This window comes from Macaca nemestrina, chromosome 11 (genome assembly GCF_043159975.1).
Source record: "Macaca nemestrina isolate mMacNem1 chromosome 11, mMacNem.hap1, whole genome shotgun sequence".
NCBI classification, from domain to species: Eukaryota; Metazoa; Chordata; class Mammalia; order Primates; family Cercopithecidae; genus Macaca; species Macaca nemestrina.
This window is the reverse complement of record NC_092135.1, coordinates 9,638,540-9,656,811: the sequence shown is the minus strand read 5'-3', so window position 1 is coordinate 9,656,811 and position 18,272 is coordinate 9,638,540. Positions and strand designations below refer to the sequence as shown.

Below are 18,272 nucleotides of genomic sequence, written 5' to 3'. Positions count from 1 at the left end.
ATATTTATTTATTTCATTTCTTTCTTTCTTTCTTTTTTTGAGATGGAGTCTCGCTCTGCCACCTGAGCTAGACTGCAATGGCATGATCTCAACTCACTGCAACCTCCACCCCCCAGGTTCAAGTGATTCTCCTGTCTCAGCCTACCGAGTAGCTGGGATTACAGGTGCACGCCACCACGCCCAGCTAATTTTTTGTAGTTTAGAGACGGGGTTTCACCATGTTGCCCAGGCTGGTCTCAAACTCCTGAACTCAGGCAATCCACCCGCTTCAGCCTCCCAAAGTGTTAGGATTACAGGCGTGAGCCACTGCGCCCTGCCTATTTTTTATTTTTGAGCCCGGCCTATATTTTATTTTTGAGACAGAGTCTCCTTCTGTTGACAGGCTGGGATTTGGTGGCACAATCTTGGCTCACTGCAACCTCCGCCATCCAGGTTTAAGTGATTCTCCTGTCTCAGCCTCCTAAGTAGCTGCGATTACAGGCACGCACCACCACAGCCAGCTAATTTTTCTATTTTTAGTAGAGATGGGGTTTTGCCATGGTGGTCAGATTGGTCTCAACTCCTGACCTCAAGGGATTCACCCATCTCAGCCTCCCAAAGTGCTGGAATTACAGGCGTGAGTCACTGCACCCGGCCTAAAATAAGTATATACATGATTTTGTATAAATGAATTAATTAGGTGATCAAAACTAAAAGAAAAAAAAACACCAAAATAATTTGTCTCTTTAAGTGCCAAACTAAATGTTCTATGTGAAAATATGTTACAGAGGAGAAGGCATAAGAGGGAGAGACAAGGAAAACATACTTGTACGGTGAACTTCCTAAAAAAGCAGTATTCCTAGGTACCTCTGGGGTCTTCTGCTTACACGAAATGCTGGGAAGCCATAAGATCCATAAGATACCCACTTGATTGGTTTACATTTCTTGATAGACACTCTACCCTACTTCAGTGTTTTAATGGTAATCTTGACTTTTACATCTTAAGGAAGGGTCCAACCAGGACTCATGAAAGCAGAATATAAGAGAATTAATAAAAAGCACCAGAAGTTAAAGACATGAAATGTCTCTCTGGTCTAGACATTTTCAAGTCTTGGTCTTAAGACAGTAGTCTCATTTCACAGTTGAAATGAACTATTATTAATGTTTAATTATTTCAAAGTATTTTAACCAGAAAACTTTAAGAACATTTTAAATACACATCCACAGAATGAAAGCTGCAAAAATATCAAATGTGTTTTCATAGCCTTTCCATAGATGAGTGGGAGAAGAGAACAAGGGCAAACTTCCAAAATATAATCACTACAGATATTGGTGATTTATGTGACATTATTGTATCTATAAAGTGTTATCTTTAGGACATACAGAAATAAAACAACTTAAAAATATATTTTCCTACTCGGACAGCTTATGAGGGAACAAATCACCAAGAAAAAAGAGAGTAGCAGGGATATATTTTGCTTCTTGAATATTCAACAGGAATTGCAGGCTGTTTTGCTTAAGAAAATTTAAATGCCAAAGAAGATCCTTGGCATTAGTTTTAAAACAAATGAAAAAAGAAAAATTTGTTAAGAAGTATCATTTCAAACAAAAAGAGGCATAGGTGAACCAAACACAATTTGTAGATAACTACAATTAATTCTCAGTGCAAATTCCAAACCTGGTTTAGCTATCATTAAAACTGTTGAATTCGTTGGTTTGGGAATTATAGAAAATATTCCTAAAAGATGTTCCTCCTCTTTTTTTCAACAATTATATTGAAAATTGCTATACAATGAGTCAAATGTTAAGAAACATAGGCATATATCCAGTATATACTAAACGATAATAGTAATATATAATCTATTACTGAATAATGCTATTATGTCTGCCACCCTATTAAACGGAATTTCTAAGCAATACCACAGGAAAAAAATGAAAATACATTTTATATTGAAAATTGCTATACAATGAGTCAAATGTTAAGAAACATAGGCATATATCCAGTATATACTAAACGATAACAGTAATATATAATCTATTACTGAATTATATTGAAAATTGCTATACAATGAGTCAAATGTTAAGAAACATAGGCATATATCCAGTATATACTAAACGATAATAGTAATATATAATCTATTACTGAATTATATTGAAAATTGCTATACAATGAGTCAAATGTTAAGAAACATAGGCATATATCCAGTATATACTAAACGATAATAGTAATATATAATCTATTACTGAATAATGCTATTATGTCTGCCACCCTATTAAACGGAATTTCTAAGCAATACCACAGGAAAAAAATGAAAATACATTTTATTCATATATATTTCTTTATAAGCATATATTCTCACAATGTGTGGAAATTTAAAGAAAATATCTTCCTTAATATGACCTCAAAGCTCCACACATAACTGATCCCTTTAGCATCAAGGAAGTAACTTTCTTCAAATAAAGGTTCAAATAACTCTTTGGAAGGGAACAGGCTTCTCTTAAGTTCCTACTGATGCTCCATAATACCTGTTTTAAAAACGTATAAAATATTGTCTTTTCAACTACACACAACACAAACCTCTTAGTTAAAATCATGGAACACATTAGAATTACGTTAGATAAATGAAGTTGGGTTATCTCCCAGTTTTCAGAAGAAGATTAAATTGGCATCTTCAATAATATAAAAAGAAAAAAATCTCAAAACAGAAAAGAATCTTTCAATGTATAAAACTAACATGGATTGCAGACAGACATCCTATAAACTTAAACAATTAACTATGGAAAAAGACAGCTAAAACATAACACCTAGATTTAAAATCAAATGCATTTTCCAAACATAAATACGTTACAGCATCAGACAAAAAATTCAGATATTCCAGCTGTGCCCTTTTCTATTGTTGTATCCACATCGCCAATCAAATAACTTGTCAGCTAAGAGACCACACTATGCAATGCCAGTAAAAAGCTGGCATCATAGAGAATTACTAAAACCACGAAATACTTTCTACTTGCTTTGGAAATAGGATTTCAAATCAAACCTTATCCATTCTTAAATATCTTCTCCTGCCTTCTCGTAGCTAAGGTGGCCTTCAAAGACTTTCATGAGCTGGACTCTACCAGTCTCTGCCCCCAACTCCCACCCACTCTGACTTTCGGTACAGTAGCCAAATGAATGACGTATGGCTGCCTCTTGCCTGACTGCTTCTGCAGATGCTTCTCTCTCCTCTGGAAACCTTTCCCTCCTCTCCCCACCTGGACCAATCCCATCTTGTACTTCATGAAACCAGAACCTACACTGGGCAGCCTCCCCTAGCAGGAAATCTGGGGTGGCCAAGGGTCTAAGATACTCCTTTTTTAGGTCATAGTTTTGATTATGGGGAGCACCCCATCATAGTATTTGTCTTACTGTCTTACATTTCCACCTCTCCCCAACAGATATCAAGCTTTTTGAAGTCAGAATCTAAATCTATGTCATGTATCTTCTCATTCTCAGGTCTAACAAAGTGCCTGGTACATCACAGTAAACACTGTTGATGAGATAAATGAATAAATGAGAAAGATAAGCCAACACAATGTAAGAATACAGTAGTCTGATTTTATATTAATACATTTTACCCTTAGGAAGTAAAGAAGTCATAGAGTATTAATTTAGATTTTTTGTATTATATCACAAAGACTTCTAAATTTTATATTTAAAAAGGTAGTATATGAATTAGATTTTAATGGAGTAAAATATATTTAAGCTACTGAGAGTAATTCACATGATTCTATACACTATTACAAAGAAGCTAAGTAACACAAAAATAAATATTATATATTGGTTTGAATCAATTCCTAGCTTGCATGCTTAAACAAATCTATGTCAAAAGTAACTATACATATTTTTTAACCATAAGTTTCACCAATTAGAGAAGATCAGAATTAAAATAAATGTGGACCCTAAATGTTGTTTTTGAAAAATTCATGTAGGTTAATGTCTACTTAGTGCTAATCAGTAAAAGGAAAATGAAAAGCAACACTGCTTCTAGTTGTGGGGGAAACACCCTATTTCCCCAATTCCAGTGCTTGGTACAATGACTGCAAAATACAAAAGCCTATAATGACATAATTCCTTCCCATCAATTTGAATGGTTAAGTCCCACATATTTTTCTAACTGAAACCTCAATATGCCAAAATCTGTATAAAGCACACCCAGGCAAAGTGACATCCTCAGTTCAAAAAATAGATCTATATTTCCTACATTAGACATAGTCATTAGCTTATAATCAAAACTATGACCAAGCTGGGAATGGTTTTCCAAGATCTTTGAGAATCCTTACCTAATCCTATTCGGTTTGGACTTGTTTCCCGGCTACATCCCTGGCTCCTGGGAATCTTGCTTCGCTTTTCTGAGGACGGTGTCACAGGTGGGCCTCGTGAGGAGCCCCCAGCAAGTCCACCATAACCACTTCCCAACAATTTTCCTGGGGAACTTGACCGGCTGCCAGCTAAAAGTGAAGCAAAATGACAATGAATAATAGATGTAAATGTAGGAATAAACTATAATACTTTCAAAAGCCAGGTTTTACACATTAATTTGGCTAAAATACAGAATTTTATATAAAAATAAATTTTTATTTGGTGGTAATTTTTTAAAATGTAGGAGCATAAAAGACAACTGAATATCATAAAAGAATATACTTAGAAGAATTACTGGTAGAATAGCCTCCTTATTCCACAGTAAATATCTACAAATACTACAAAGGTGTTTATTCTTGTTCTGGTTTTTTTATTCTGTAAGAGCTGATTATGTTAAAAATTTTAGGTGTCACTGCTAGAAGAGCAGAAGTAGAACTATAACAATTTTCTTAAGCATTAGCTACAGAAAATAGATCCAAGAAAATTCTATTAATCTGACAAATGATATAAAAGGGAGTAGGGGGATAAAATAACCAGAAACCTGGTAAATAAAAATCACAAAATAAGACAGAAGTTCAAATATATTAGTTAATCATAACAAATGTGGCAGGACTAATTCATCTATTTAAAAGAGATTAAAACAAGCCTGGGCTGGTGGCTCATGTCTGTAGTCCCAGCACTTTGGGAGGCCAAGGTGGGAGGATCACTTGAGCCCAGGAGTTTGAGACCAGTGTGGGCAACAACAGGGAGACCCCATTTCGCCAAAAATTTTTAAAAATTTGCCAGGCATGGTGGCACATGCCTCTAGTCCCAGCTACTCAGGAGACTGAGGTGGGAGGATCACTTGAGCCCAGGAGGTCAAGGCTGAAGTGAGCCATGAGCACACCACTGCACTTCAGACCGGGCAACAGAGCAAGACCCTGTATCTTTAAAAAAAAAAAAAAGAAAGAAAAGAAAAGAAAAAAGAAAAGAAAAGAAAATGCAAAGTAAAATAAAATGAAATTCAGCTGCCTGGTATTTTTAAGAGTCAAACAATACACCACAAACAAAAACAAATAGAATAAAACACAACATTTAAAAAAGACAAAGAAGGATATTTAATATTTATGAAAGAATAATTGTCCATGAAGATACAATAATCACGAACCTTTATGCTGCAAACAACACAGCTTTGAAATATAAAACTAAAAAATGATAAAAGTACAGGGAGAAATGGAAAAAGTCACACCTACCGAAAGACCTCATGGAAAGACTAATACTACTGAAAAACTATATACCTCACAGAAATTGACAGAGCAGTCAAAATTGTGTCTGTGTGTATACATGTATGTATACACACACTTCCCACATACACATATATATCCCAACAAATAGAACACACATTCTTTTTACCTTTCCGCACATGAATATTAAAAACAAAAATCGTGTATTAAGCCTCAAAGTAAATCTCAAAAAAAAAGTCTACAAAAGTAGAAATAACATGGAGCACAATCTCTGAGAAGTATGCAATAAAACTGGAAATTGAAAACAAATAATATGGCTGATAATTTTTATTAATAGATAAGTAGCTAGATACATATATTACTATTTCTTGTGGGACATAATTCTCTCTTAGAGAAAACAACAAAATTTTAAGCATCACACCAATACACTCAAATGGCAATCATTTGCATTGATAGATTACCTCCCTAAGTAGAGAAGGCAATACAATTCTAAAATATAAAGGATACATTTTTTATGTACTAGAATAGAATGACCCAGAGGAAGAAAACATTTGAAGCAACACTTACCTGTAAATTTATATGTGTGTTTATTTTAAATATATATTATTTAAAAATAAGTATTATATAAATCAAAACCACCATCATTCAAATGAAACACTTAGGTGAATACTCACAAAAATTAATAGTTTATAATGATTTAACTACAAATTGAAGTGAAAAATCATTATAAAAACCAATGAAGAATTTGTCTCAGGACCTACTAATCTCACCCATTAAATTTGAGCATACTAATAAACTATTAAACTATGTATAAAGGGGAAAGAAATCCATTTCAAACTCTAGAATTTGAACACAAAGAAAAATGCAGAAAGATTAACTAAGCTTACAATAAAGAGAGAAATTAATATTGTGCAGGGAGCATGGGGTCGGGGAGAATGCCAACAACAACAACAAAAAGGCAAGAAGAGAAACGGCTTACCACCAGCAGGATTAGCAGATCTGGATCCTTGATTATGAGAGCAGACCAAAGGACAGGCAAAAAGTGGATTAAAAGACAATAACACAATACAGAAGGTCAGCATGCAACACAACACAAAGGTCTTTGTTCACAAATACATTAGCAAAACAGCTATATTTCCTAGGACTTGTTCCTCCTATTTTTGTACTTATGTTTATCTTTGTCATTCTACATTAGCATTTATTTCAGATCTGTTCATAAAACACTTTTAAACCTACAATGTGCGAGGCTCATATCTGCTTTCTAGCTTTAAGCAACCTGAGGGAAGTGATTGTAACGTACTCATCTGTGTATCACTACCATCTTCAAAAGTGCTTACCACATAGTAAGTGCTCAATAAACATCAACTAACTGAAACTGCTGTTAACTAGTTTCACCTGTCCTGACTTCCCCTAAACCTCAGATATTTAAAATATGCCAATTATTAAGGGCCCTAAATCTAATATTAATGAAGCCTACTTAGTATTAAATCAGGACTATGAATACTACTATATCTACATTTGTGATATATATGCTTATATTTACCACTTATTAAAATAATTGTTTAAACTTTTAATTTACAATCATAAGTTGAAAGTACAGGCTTGATCACTGGCTAGTGTGGTCACTCTTCCTGAGTATAATTTGGTGAGTGAAGTAAAACTAAGGAGTTTTAAAAGGGGAGCCCCAAGGCTAGGTACAGTATTTTTATAAGACTGAAAAATTAAAGCTGTATTATCACCCTAACCACTATTAGAGAAGGAAGTGTAATCTTCACCACCTGCCAAGGTAACCCACACATTCCTAAAACCTACAATATAAGAGAGAAAACTACAGCATTGACCTAGCTGGGGCAGGGAATCCCAAAGACCCCAATGCTGATAAACAGCATTAGAATGAAACACGTAAAATACTGTTCAACCCTCAGCCTCCACAGAGGGAAGTAACACTGCATAGTTACACGCTTAGACATTTTTTATTTGGTTTAATTTCATTATATCGACCTAGGTTCTGAGATTTGAACACTTTTTGTCAACAATTCCTTTGCAGTAAAATTTGACCCATATGTATGAGTCAAATAACCTTTTGTGTCTCCAGGCATCACTAGGGTTCAACAGAATAACCAGAGCCAAGAAGTTGTTCCCAAGATAGACACTTCCGGACTACACTTGCACCCTGGGTCTGAATGAAAACTCAGTTTAAGTTCTACAGTAAGGAGAGCATTCTTGGTCTTAATGGACTCAATCTATCTTCAACTGCATCCTTTATCATGTAAATCCATTCCTAGCCTTATTTCCTAAACCTACTGAAGTAGACAGGGATCAAGGACGCTCAACTTCAGCTAGGATGGGAGTCTGCTGATCTGAAGCAATTATGACTATAAAGCTTGTGTCCATTTACTGTCTATCACATGCTAAGCTCCTAATGCTCATTAAATCCTCATGAAAACCCCATGCGGGTGGGAATTGTTATCACTCAATTTACAGACAATGAAACAATGGCTCACAAAGGTTAAAAGACTCACCCAACATCACACTGGAACCAGGATGCAAACCCAGTTTTGTCTGACACTGAAGCCCATGCTTGTAGTGTATCACACTACACAATACAACCTAGGCCACAGGAAGGTTCTGTAGCCTCACCAAAGGCAGCACTATAAGTGATCTTCTGCTTTCTTTGCAGAAATTATATAACATGAGGACTGCAGTTATCAAAGGGAAAGAATTTAAATTCAGAAGGTGTTAAGCAAGGCCATATACTATACTAAGACAGCTCTTAAAGTTTGGTGCAGACTGAGCACTCTCTACAACAGACAGATAGTTCCTTGGGTCACAAAGGAGGCAGACAAATGTCAGCTAGTGAGTGCTATGCTGTGGGACCACATGCAGCTCCTAGGGACAGGAAGACTTCCTTCCCAGGCTCACCTTGCCCAGGAGCACTCTGCTACCCAGCTCTACTCGACATGCACACAGGGGAAGCGGGCCCCTTAAAGTTTATGTGTGGCTGGAAAGTGAGACACCAAGGGAGGATCTGAAGAGTGGCCAGAAAAAATTCATTCCAGCTGTGGCTGCTTTCATGGCTAAGGCTAACAAACCAACTGACTTCACATATACAGAGACGCAATCATGGAAGCAGCTAGGCAAAGCAAGAGCCCACATGGCAGGAAGAGAGGTGTGGGCTGCAAATGTTAGAGCACAGAATTAAAGGGGGAGAGCTTTCAATGGATTTACTTATTTACCACTGGAAAGAACATAGCATTAATAGTTTTCTGCCCAAGGTACCGTTCTAAAATTACATCAGAAGGATTCCTTATCAATGCAAAAATGAGTCACAGAACAGGTTAAGTTACAATTTGACAGGCTTCAAAGGAGGGAGAAAAACTACATTTTAATGTTTAATGTTTAACAATACGAAAATGTAAATCACCTGGACAGGAGACAAATGTATGCCTGGAATGTTTCACTTTTTAAGCTTACCCAACAAACAGTAAGAATACTCACAGTATCTTAGAGCCACAAAAAATGTGTTTTTCCCTCTGAAGTCAATATAAAGATTGTAAAATGTTCAACCACAGAATGAGCTGTTGAATAAAACTGAGGTAAGCAAGACCATAAAATATGTTTCTTACGCTGGGACTGTGAAACCACTTTAGCGCGACTGCGGCCCCGGTTATCAGGTGTAGAGGCGACGTTGGTGGCACTCCCAGAGCTTTGCCGTCTTGTGCGGATCCGACCTGGAGGACATAGCAAAAAGAGTGTTTCACAACATTTCCAGTAAGTGCCACCTACTCAAGAAAAGAACCCACGCCCCAGAAGAGAGGCACTGACCAGCCAACTACAGGGGAGCAACGGCGTGTGTGAGCAGATCCTCCACATGAGGTCTGCCACGTCCCCCTGTGTGAGAATGCACACACACGTGCATATGATCCACGCGTAACTGTTCTACGGACACAGCAGGAACTCCTGAGATGGAGCCATGGACCTGCAGTTGTTTATAGGTTCCAACTATCTTAGTATGTTATCTCTTCAGACAAGGAAGTGATATCCATTTGAGGACATTTCCCATAATTTTTTCCAGATTAAATTTTCTTTTCTATGGTCTACGAATCTGGCAAATTTCCAAAAACAGAAAATATTAGCTGTCACTGTAAAAAAAAAAAAACAAAAAAAACAAAACTATAGAAAATAAGAGTAATGCAAAAAAAACAAAAAACAAAAAACAAACCCAAAACAAAAAAGTCTACCTTCTTAACTCAGCCATCATAGAAGCGATAGCTCCCCAGTGAATAAACGTGTTTTTGATATGTAGCATTAAACTTCTATTTTTAAAGCATGTATGTCAGTAAGTTTCTAAGATAAAGAAAAGATAAAGCTAAAGAGAGAGATACAGCTAAAAAGAATCAGTATTAGGAGTACCAAGAGAAATGATGGCCCAAAGATAATTCAATGCTGTAGGCAGTTATGAAAAAATTACAGCAATTATTGAACCATGAAGACATAAAACTGAAAATGAATTCAGAAACACAAAATCATTAGTGATCAGACTAGTATGAGTAGCGATTAAACTTAAAAAAAAAAAAATGGGCCTTTTTGGTTTCCAGAGAGCACAAAATGCCTCTCCAGTCATAATTCAATGAGAAAACCACAACCAACTTGAACTCCCACTGGCTTTTTATGTTGTTCAAAATCAATTCCACCCCCGCAAGCAAAAAAGCTTACAGAGAAGTAACGCAGAAAGCAAATACTAAAGCTTGAAAAAGGTTCAAGAAAGGAAGGTAAAGAGCAATGAAAGAAAGCTGGCATTAAAAAAATAGTAAAAGTAGTTAAGAATCAATGACTTTTAATAACAGTTTAAGGAAAAACTTATACACAAACTCTAGAATCTATACAGAAGTGAAAAGCTATACCATTTACTAACAACTATATATGAGTCAATTCAGAATCCTCACAGCACATAAAGTAATTACTCCCATTTTACAGATGAGAAAACCGAGAAACAGGGAAATAAATCAATTTGTCCAATGTGACAGTACTGGTCTAGATACCTGTGCCTGCCTGGCTGGCTGGCAAGGCTATGAGTGATGACCTTTGACTTTCCTAAGGAAGTCACCGAGCTAAATCAAGGCAGTCACAAAGGCAAAGTGAACATGAAAAACCAACTGAATTTAAATTCTTAAACTCATTATAAAATATTTAGGTCACAAAGACTTTTTAAATGGACATGTATACTTATTTAGCTTAAAAAATACAAACTCTCTTTGCTAACCCTCTTGTATTCTACTTTCCCCCACCATTTGGTAACATGAACCTAAACGCAGTGTTCAGCATTCCCTTTTTTTTTTTTTTTTGTAAATACATGTCTTCACAACCAATAACTATGTGGTTTTGTTTTACATATTTAGAAAGTTTTAAAATTATAACACAAGGTCTGTATTTTTCTAAAGCATACTATTTTGCTAATATTTTACTGGAAGAGTCACTTATGTACGTATGGATAAGAGCGGATATACTTTATTTTTTCCATATAACTAACTAATGTTGAAATAAATTTACTTAACAGCTTTCTTACTGATTAAAATGCCACCTTCATTGTTTATCAAGCAGCACTTGTGTGTGTCTGGGTTTCTCAGCCTTCTAGTCAATGCGTTCATACCTACATGACATCACAATACTGTGATTAGCTTTTCATTAACTAATTAATTAATATATGAGGCAGAGTCTCTTTCTGTTGCCCATGCTGGAGTGCAGTGGTATGTGATCTTGGCTTACTGCAACCTCTGCCTCCTGGGATCAAGCGATTCTCCTGCCTCAGCCTCCCCAGTAGCTGGGATCACAGGCACACACCACCACACCTGGCTAATTTTTGTATTTTTAGTACAGACAGGATCTGACCATGTTGGCTAGGCTGGTCTTCAATTCCTGACCTCAAGTGATCCACCCGCCCTGGCCTCCTAAAGTTCTGGGATTATGGGCGGGAGCCACTGCACCTGCCTGTGATGAGCTTTTTTTTAAAGGACATTCTGCTAATTGGCAGGACAAGTAAATTCACCTTTTCCTAAGCCCTTTGCTCTCTTCCATATGTACGTGCAGACACAATAATACCTGTTGAAATGCTGACTGGCATTATGCGAAAGTCTGGGTTAAGGGGAAAAGCTTTATAACACTGGTCTTCTCATTCATTATATCTTCTATGTTTAACTTTTTCGATGTCTTTTGGTAAAGTTTGATCATTTTTTCAAAGTTCTTACTCAATTTTTATAGACTTGTTTAAAGTTGCTTTATTTTTATATTTTATTAAATTATATTGTCTGTTCTTGGCAGGTAAGAATGGAATCGTTATATTTTGATCCTAACACACTAGGATTCTGCTAAACTTTTATTAATTCTACTAATTTGTATACAGATTTGGGGTTATCTAAATAGAATAAAACCCACAAATAACTCATCAGCTTATTCCCCTGAAATAATTCACTTTTACTTCTTTGCCTTTATTGTGGTATCTTGGTCATGTAATACAATGCAAAATAGAAGCAGTGAGGGTAAGCACTGTTGACTCAAACAAGATTTTTTAAAAGATTTTCTGAAATTTCACAGAAAGTGTATCTGTCAACAGGTTAAGAAAATTCGGCCTTGTGCAGTGGTTCACACCTGTAATCCCAGCACTTCGGGAGGCTGAGGGGACTGGATCACCTGAGGTCAGGAGTGTGAGACCTGCCTGGCCAATGTGGAGAAACCCCGTTTCTACTAAAAATGCAAAAATTAGCCAGGCGTGGTGGCATACGCCTGTAATCCCAGCTACTCCGAAGGCTGAGGCAGGAGAATCTCTTGAACCCGGGGCGGAGGTTGTAGTCAGCTGAGATTGTGCCACTGCACTCCAGCCTGGGCAAAAGAGCAAAAAACTGTCTGAAAAAGAAAAGAAAAAAAAGAAAATTCATTTCTGTGCCTAGTTGCCAAGAATTTTTATCACAAACGTTTGAATTTTTTGATGTTTTGATCTTTTGAGATAAGAGGGTTTTTCTCCTGAATTTGAACTACATTAATAAATTTTAAAGTATTAGGCCAGGCGCAGCAGCTCACGCCTGTAATTCCAGCACTTTGGGAGGCTGAGGTGGGCAGATCCCTTGAGGACAAGAGTTTGAGACCAGCCTGGCCAACGTGGCGAAACCCCATCTGTACTAAAAATACAAAAAATCAGTCGGGCATGGTGGTGCAGGCCTCTAATGCCAGCTACTTTGAAGGCTGAGGCACGAGAATTGCTTGAACCTGGGAGGCAAAGGTTGCAGTGAGCCAAAATCGTGCCACTGCACTCTAGCCTAGGCAACAAAGTGAGACTCTGTCTCAAAAAGAAAAGAAGAAAAATTAAACTTGGGCTGAACCTACATGGTCATGACATATACACTCACATACACAATGTTTGTATGTGCTCTGGCCATACTAGCGGCATAAAGCCAGTGAGGGAAGTACTCCCTCTTTTCCTTTGCTCTGGGTTTACGTAAGCTTGGAATTACCTGTTTTTATTATGTTTTTTTGCATCTCCACTGATAAACTGACAATGCAATTATCCAATGTTTGATACTTGCGTGTGGAACCATCTGAGCATGGCAGGAATTTAGAGTCTCTTTTCCATTTTTATTGTTTATTTTGGCAGGGCGGGAATAGGGCAACGAATTTAACTACTGATTCAAATTGTTTAATGAGCAGTCTTAAAACCACTCACATGGCTCATTTCTTTGAAGAAAACAGTTTTGGGTTTTCTTGAAATTTGTGCAATTTGTTTTTGAATTGAATTTATCTTATTACCTTAATTTTTAAAAATTATTATTATGTTTTCTTTGAGACAGAGTCTAGCTCTGCTGCCTAGGCTAGTGATCACAGCTCACTGATGCCTCACTTCCCAGGTTCAAGCTGTCCTCCCACCTTAGCCTTCTAGTAGCTGGGAGCAGCTGGGACTACAGGTGCATGTCACCACGACAAACTAATTTATGAATTTTCTGTGGAGACGGGGGTCTCACTATGTTGCCCAGGCTGGTCTCAAACTGGCCTCAAGCAATCCTCTCACCTTGGCTTCCCGAAGTGCTGGGATTATAGGCATGAGCCATTGTACCTGGCTTCCTATTACCTTTAAAACTCTACTGATCCACATTTATGCCTAATTTATTATTCTTAACAGTTAATTTGTACCTTTTCTGTATTTCGTCATTTTTCAAAAGTTTGCCTACTTTATCAGTATTTTCAAAAACTGAAATTTTGCTGGTTGCAGTGGCTCACATCTGTAAGCACAGCACTTTGGGAGGCTGAGGCAGGTGGATTACTTGAGGCCAGGAGTTCGAGACCAGCCTGGGCAACATGGAGAGCCCTACCTCAGCCTCCCAAAGTGCTGAGATTACAGGCGTGAGCCACTGTGCCTGGCTTTCGTGTCTTTCACCAATTATGAAAAATTCCCAACCATCATCTCTTCAAATATTGTCTGTGCCCCATTCTCCCTCTTCTTCTTAAACTCCCATTAGACATGTTAAATTTCTTTACTATCTTGCATGTAACTTAACAACTTTGTCATATTTTCTAACTCTGTACTATAGTCTGGATAATTTCTTCCTAACTTTCTTAATTCATGAATTCTCTCTTCAGTTACACTGATTCTACTGCTCAATTCACCCATGCAGTTTTTTATTTTTATTTTTTTCAGACAGAGTCGTGCTCTGTTGTCCTGACTGTAGTACAGCGGTTATGATCATGGCTCACTACAGCCTCAACCTTCTGTGCTCAAGGGATCCCCCTGCCCCAGCCTCACAAGTATCTGGGGCTACAGGTGTGCACCACCATGCCTGGTTAACTGTAAAAAAATTTTTTTTGGTAGACATGGGGTCTCACTATATTGGCCAGGCTCAAGCAATCCTCCTGCCTCGGCCTCCAAAATTCCTAAGATTACAGGTGTGAGTCACTGTGCCCGACCAGTTTATTTTAAAAATTTATTATATTTTCATTTCTAGAAGTTCCATTTGTTCTTTTTCAAAATCTGCTTGGTCATTCTTGACAGCCTCTTACTCCCTTTCTAAAATTTCACTTTATTTCTTTAACTGTTAAGACAATGAAATGATTACTCTTCTTGGAAATTTATGGAAATTCTTTAAGATCTAGATTAAAGCTGAATTACTCCAAAGAAGATCTCTGATTTTGTTTGTGTCCTGTGGACAGAAGTAATCTACAGTCAACTTAAAATGATTTATCTATTTGGGTTTTTCAGACTACAAAGGTAATGTAAATTCTGACCAGAATCCTGCATCAAGATTTTGGTTGTGCATTCTCGAGGGAGATTACTTTCCCCCTCTAACCAGTACCAGAGTTAAGATGGGCAAATTTCTCCGTTGCTCTTTTCAGTTTAGTAGAGTTAACTTTTTGTTCACCAATGACGATGCAGGTCTTAAGTGGGCTTGGGCTTTCTGTCCTTTCTGTTCTACACAATCATCACATCAAATGCCCAGGGAGTTTAGGGTGACGGCCAGCATTAGCCCTGACACACCAAGGCTCCTGTCACGCTTAGGTTTGAAGCTGTGTGGATTCACTGTTTTTACTCTAGAACAGTAATATATTCTCAATTGGGAGGATTATTCTGGCTACTAAGTTGTATATATCCTTAAAAAATACAAGTTTCTTATTTCTTTTAAACACTTATTTTACATTTTGTAACAGATCCTTAAGTCCTTAAGGGTACATTCTGTTTTTATTCTTTTTCTCTGCTGCCTCTTACTCATAATGGATATAACTCAGCATATGAACTCTTACTTCGCTGATTTCCATCTGCAGGAAACCCGAGGAATTAGATTTGACAGCCGCTTCCGCTACAGAAGTTTAATGTTTGTTCCTGGCAAGCACCCTTGGGGGCTATAAGCACAAACTACTTTAGTTCATTAGCTTGGAGTCTTCCAAAGACCACAAGTGAAGTAAATTTAAAACCACAACTTGTGTGAGTAGACAGCTTAGTTACAAATTATGAAAAAAGATTAGGGGTTTTTTTCCCCCCTCTGTCTAAGGCAAAGTCAAGACAGACATCATATCAATTTGAAGATAAAGAGGAGTTTTTGTGTTGTTTTGTTTTTCTCACTTGTCCATCTTGCCATGGATATATAGCCCCTTGTCAATGCTTAATGCCAACTCTCAATCTTCACCTTGGGTCAACTCAAGGTCTTGTGATCTTTGTGTCTAGCTATTCACATCAATAACTGAGCCCTCGGGGACAGCCTTAAAAATCACTTCAAGCTTGTCACTCCAGTCTGTGAACCTCTTGGTTTTGAACATTTCCTTACTTTTTTGGGAACAGAGCTATGCAGCTTAAAGGGTCTCTGTTGTGTAAAACTCAGATATATATTTATTTTATAGGAAGAGGTGTCTTTTGTTTCATTTTGTTTTGTTTTCAGTCTATTGATTTGGTAATATTACTATGAGTACCTGTGTACGTTTTTAAAAGATGATATAAAATGCTCTGTGGTAATTAGGGGAAAAAAGTTTCAATAAATGAAACAAGCAGGCTGGGCGCAGTGGCTCACGCCTGCAATTCCAGCACTTTGGGAGGCCAAGGAGGGAGGGTCACTTGATTCCAGGAGTTCGAGACCAGCCTGGGCAACATGGTGAAATCCTATCTCTACAAAAAAACACAAAAAATTAGCAAGGCATGGTGTTGCACACCTGTAGTCCCAGCAACTTGGAAGGCTGAGGTGGGAGGATCACTTGAGGCTGGGAAGTCGAGGCTGCAGTGAGCCATGATCATGACATTGTACTCTAACTTAGGTGACAGAGTGACACCCTATCTCAAAATACAGATAAATAAATAAAAATAAAGCAACAAACAGTAAAAATATACTTCAGTTCTGTATTATGATCTATTAAGTAACAGAGACAAGCAGATAGATGTGAAGGAAGAAAAAAAGTCAGCACAAGTAACAGAAAAAAAAAAAAGAGGTAAAGAACTGTACGGCAAAAAGAATTTTGGAGGGAGGGATGAACAAGATACACAACAATAAACAAACCTAACCAGAGCAAAGCCAGACTCAGAGGAAAACAAAGACTTGTAAGAGGAGCGCAAAGCCTTCGACTTTCTTTTTTTTTTAATCAGTGTTGACCAGGTTGGCCTCGAACATGTAGCCTCGCCTCCTCGAGTCCCAGGGCAACCCGCCTGAGCCACAGCAGCTCCCAAAGCCTTCAACTTTCATGGAATAAAGAAAGATCACTCATCTCATGACTTTTAAATACTGGTCCTAAGGATTCTTTTTCACTCACATTGCCATTCCTTCTAGAAAAGACTCCAAACCAGGAGAAATTCAGCCTGTGTACCAAGTGTAGTTTGTGGGCCTGGTTTCCCTATTTCCTTGTTAGGCAAATGAAAAACCACTAAATAGCCTCATGTCACCAGGGTTTTTCTGTTCCCTGCATGTTTCAAATGTTTCAGCAAATTCCCAGATTACAGATTATAAAATTAAAAGGTCTTCAAAGTAAGTCTCCGTTCTCATCACACTGGGACGTGTTGGCATACCTATCTGTTGCACATTTCACTGCTTGGGGGCATAATTAAACCAGCCTTTACTCATACACTGACATCTTTCATAGAACCAAAACCGAGGAACTCGATCATTTCTAAATTCGCTACCTATGACTATTCTCCCCAAAAGAATAATTTCCTGCCAGGCATGGTGGCTTACACCTGTAATCCCAGCACTTTGGGAGGTTGAGGTAGGAGGATGACTTGAGCCCAGGAGTTTAAGACCAGACTAGGCAACATAGGGAGACCCCATCTGTACAAAAGAATTAAAAAATTAGCCAGGCAGGTATGGTGGTGCATGCCTGCAGTCCCAGCTCCCCACCTCTGACGGGCAGGGTAGGGAGCTGAGGCAGGAGGATCACTTGAGCCTGGCAGGTCAAGGGTGCAGTGAACTGTGATAGCACCACTGCACTCCAGAGCCTGGGTGACAGATGGACCCTGCCTTAAAAAAAAAAAAAAAAATTCCTTCATATTTTAAAAATTTAAAAGAGGCTTAACACCCTTTTACTTCAATATATAGACATGCGTACTTTTCCCATTGTATAAAAAGACCAATTACCTAAAATTTACAGTTCTTGGATAATTTTTTACATTTTATTTCCCTGTAAAACTGTACTAAAATCTAAGTTCTTTTTCCTGAAGACAAGGCTATATGGTTTTTATTGTGTAATCTTAATTAAAAACACCGAAAGTTAAGTTGATACGGCTTTTGACAACATTTTAATAAACATGATTATTCCCCAAAACAAACAATGGTTGTCAGTCCCACAGGCCATTCCAAGCACCGTAACTTTTCATTTAAAGTTACTTATTTGGGGAAAAATATGAATGCTTTTCCTAAGCATAATAGCTTTTTTAAAAAGTATGAGAATGCATTCATTTACCATATGACAATCTAATCATAAACTTCCTCATGTGCAACATAAAAGACATTATGTTTCCCTCATCAAAATCTCCAAAATTACTGAACATAATATACTGAAGACAATAACCTAAAAATAAACTTTCATCCAGAAGTTGAGTTTTTTGTTCTTTACAAAAAGTATTTTTCTAATTAGCCATCTTAGGATTCTTTGATGTAGACAATGAATAGCTCCTAAGGAACATATATTTTTCTCAATTACTATAGTAATAAAATTGC

The 18,272-nt window shown here is 37.3% G+C and overlaps 1 protein-coding gene across 50 annotated transcripts in view; it reads right to left on the bottom strand.

Annotated features, from left to right (window-relative positions):
• LOC105492460 (cytoplasmic linker associated protein 1) overlaps positions 1 to 18,272 on the bottom strand; it is a 309,888-nt gene that overhangs the window by 83,192 nt on the left and 208,424 nt on the right. For 33 of the 50 annotated variants that reach the window (XM_011759589.2, XM_071072569.1, XM_011759597.2 and 30 more), the window contains 3 exons: positions 9,228 to 9,332; positions 6,581 to 6,607; positions 4,300 to 4,467 (listed from right to left, as the gene is read on the bottom strand). In XM_011759589.2, the coding sequence (XP_011757891.2) occupies positions 4,300 to 4,467; positions 6,581 to 6,607; positions 9,228 to 9,332 (300 nt within the window). The remainder of the gene's footprint in view (positions 1 to 4,299; positions 4,468 to 6,580; positions 6,608 to 9,227; positions 9,333 to 18,272) is intronic. The other 17 variants (XM_071072560.1, XM_071072600.1, XM_071072563.1 and 14 more) reach the window with 1 other exon arrangement.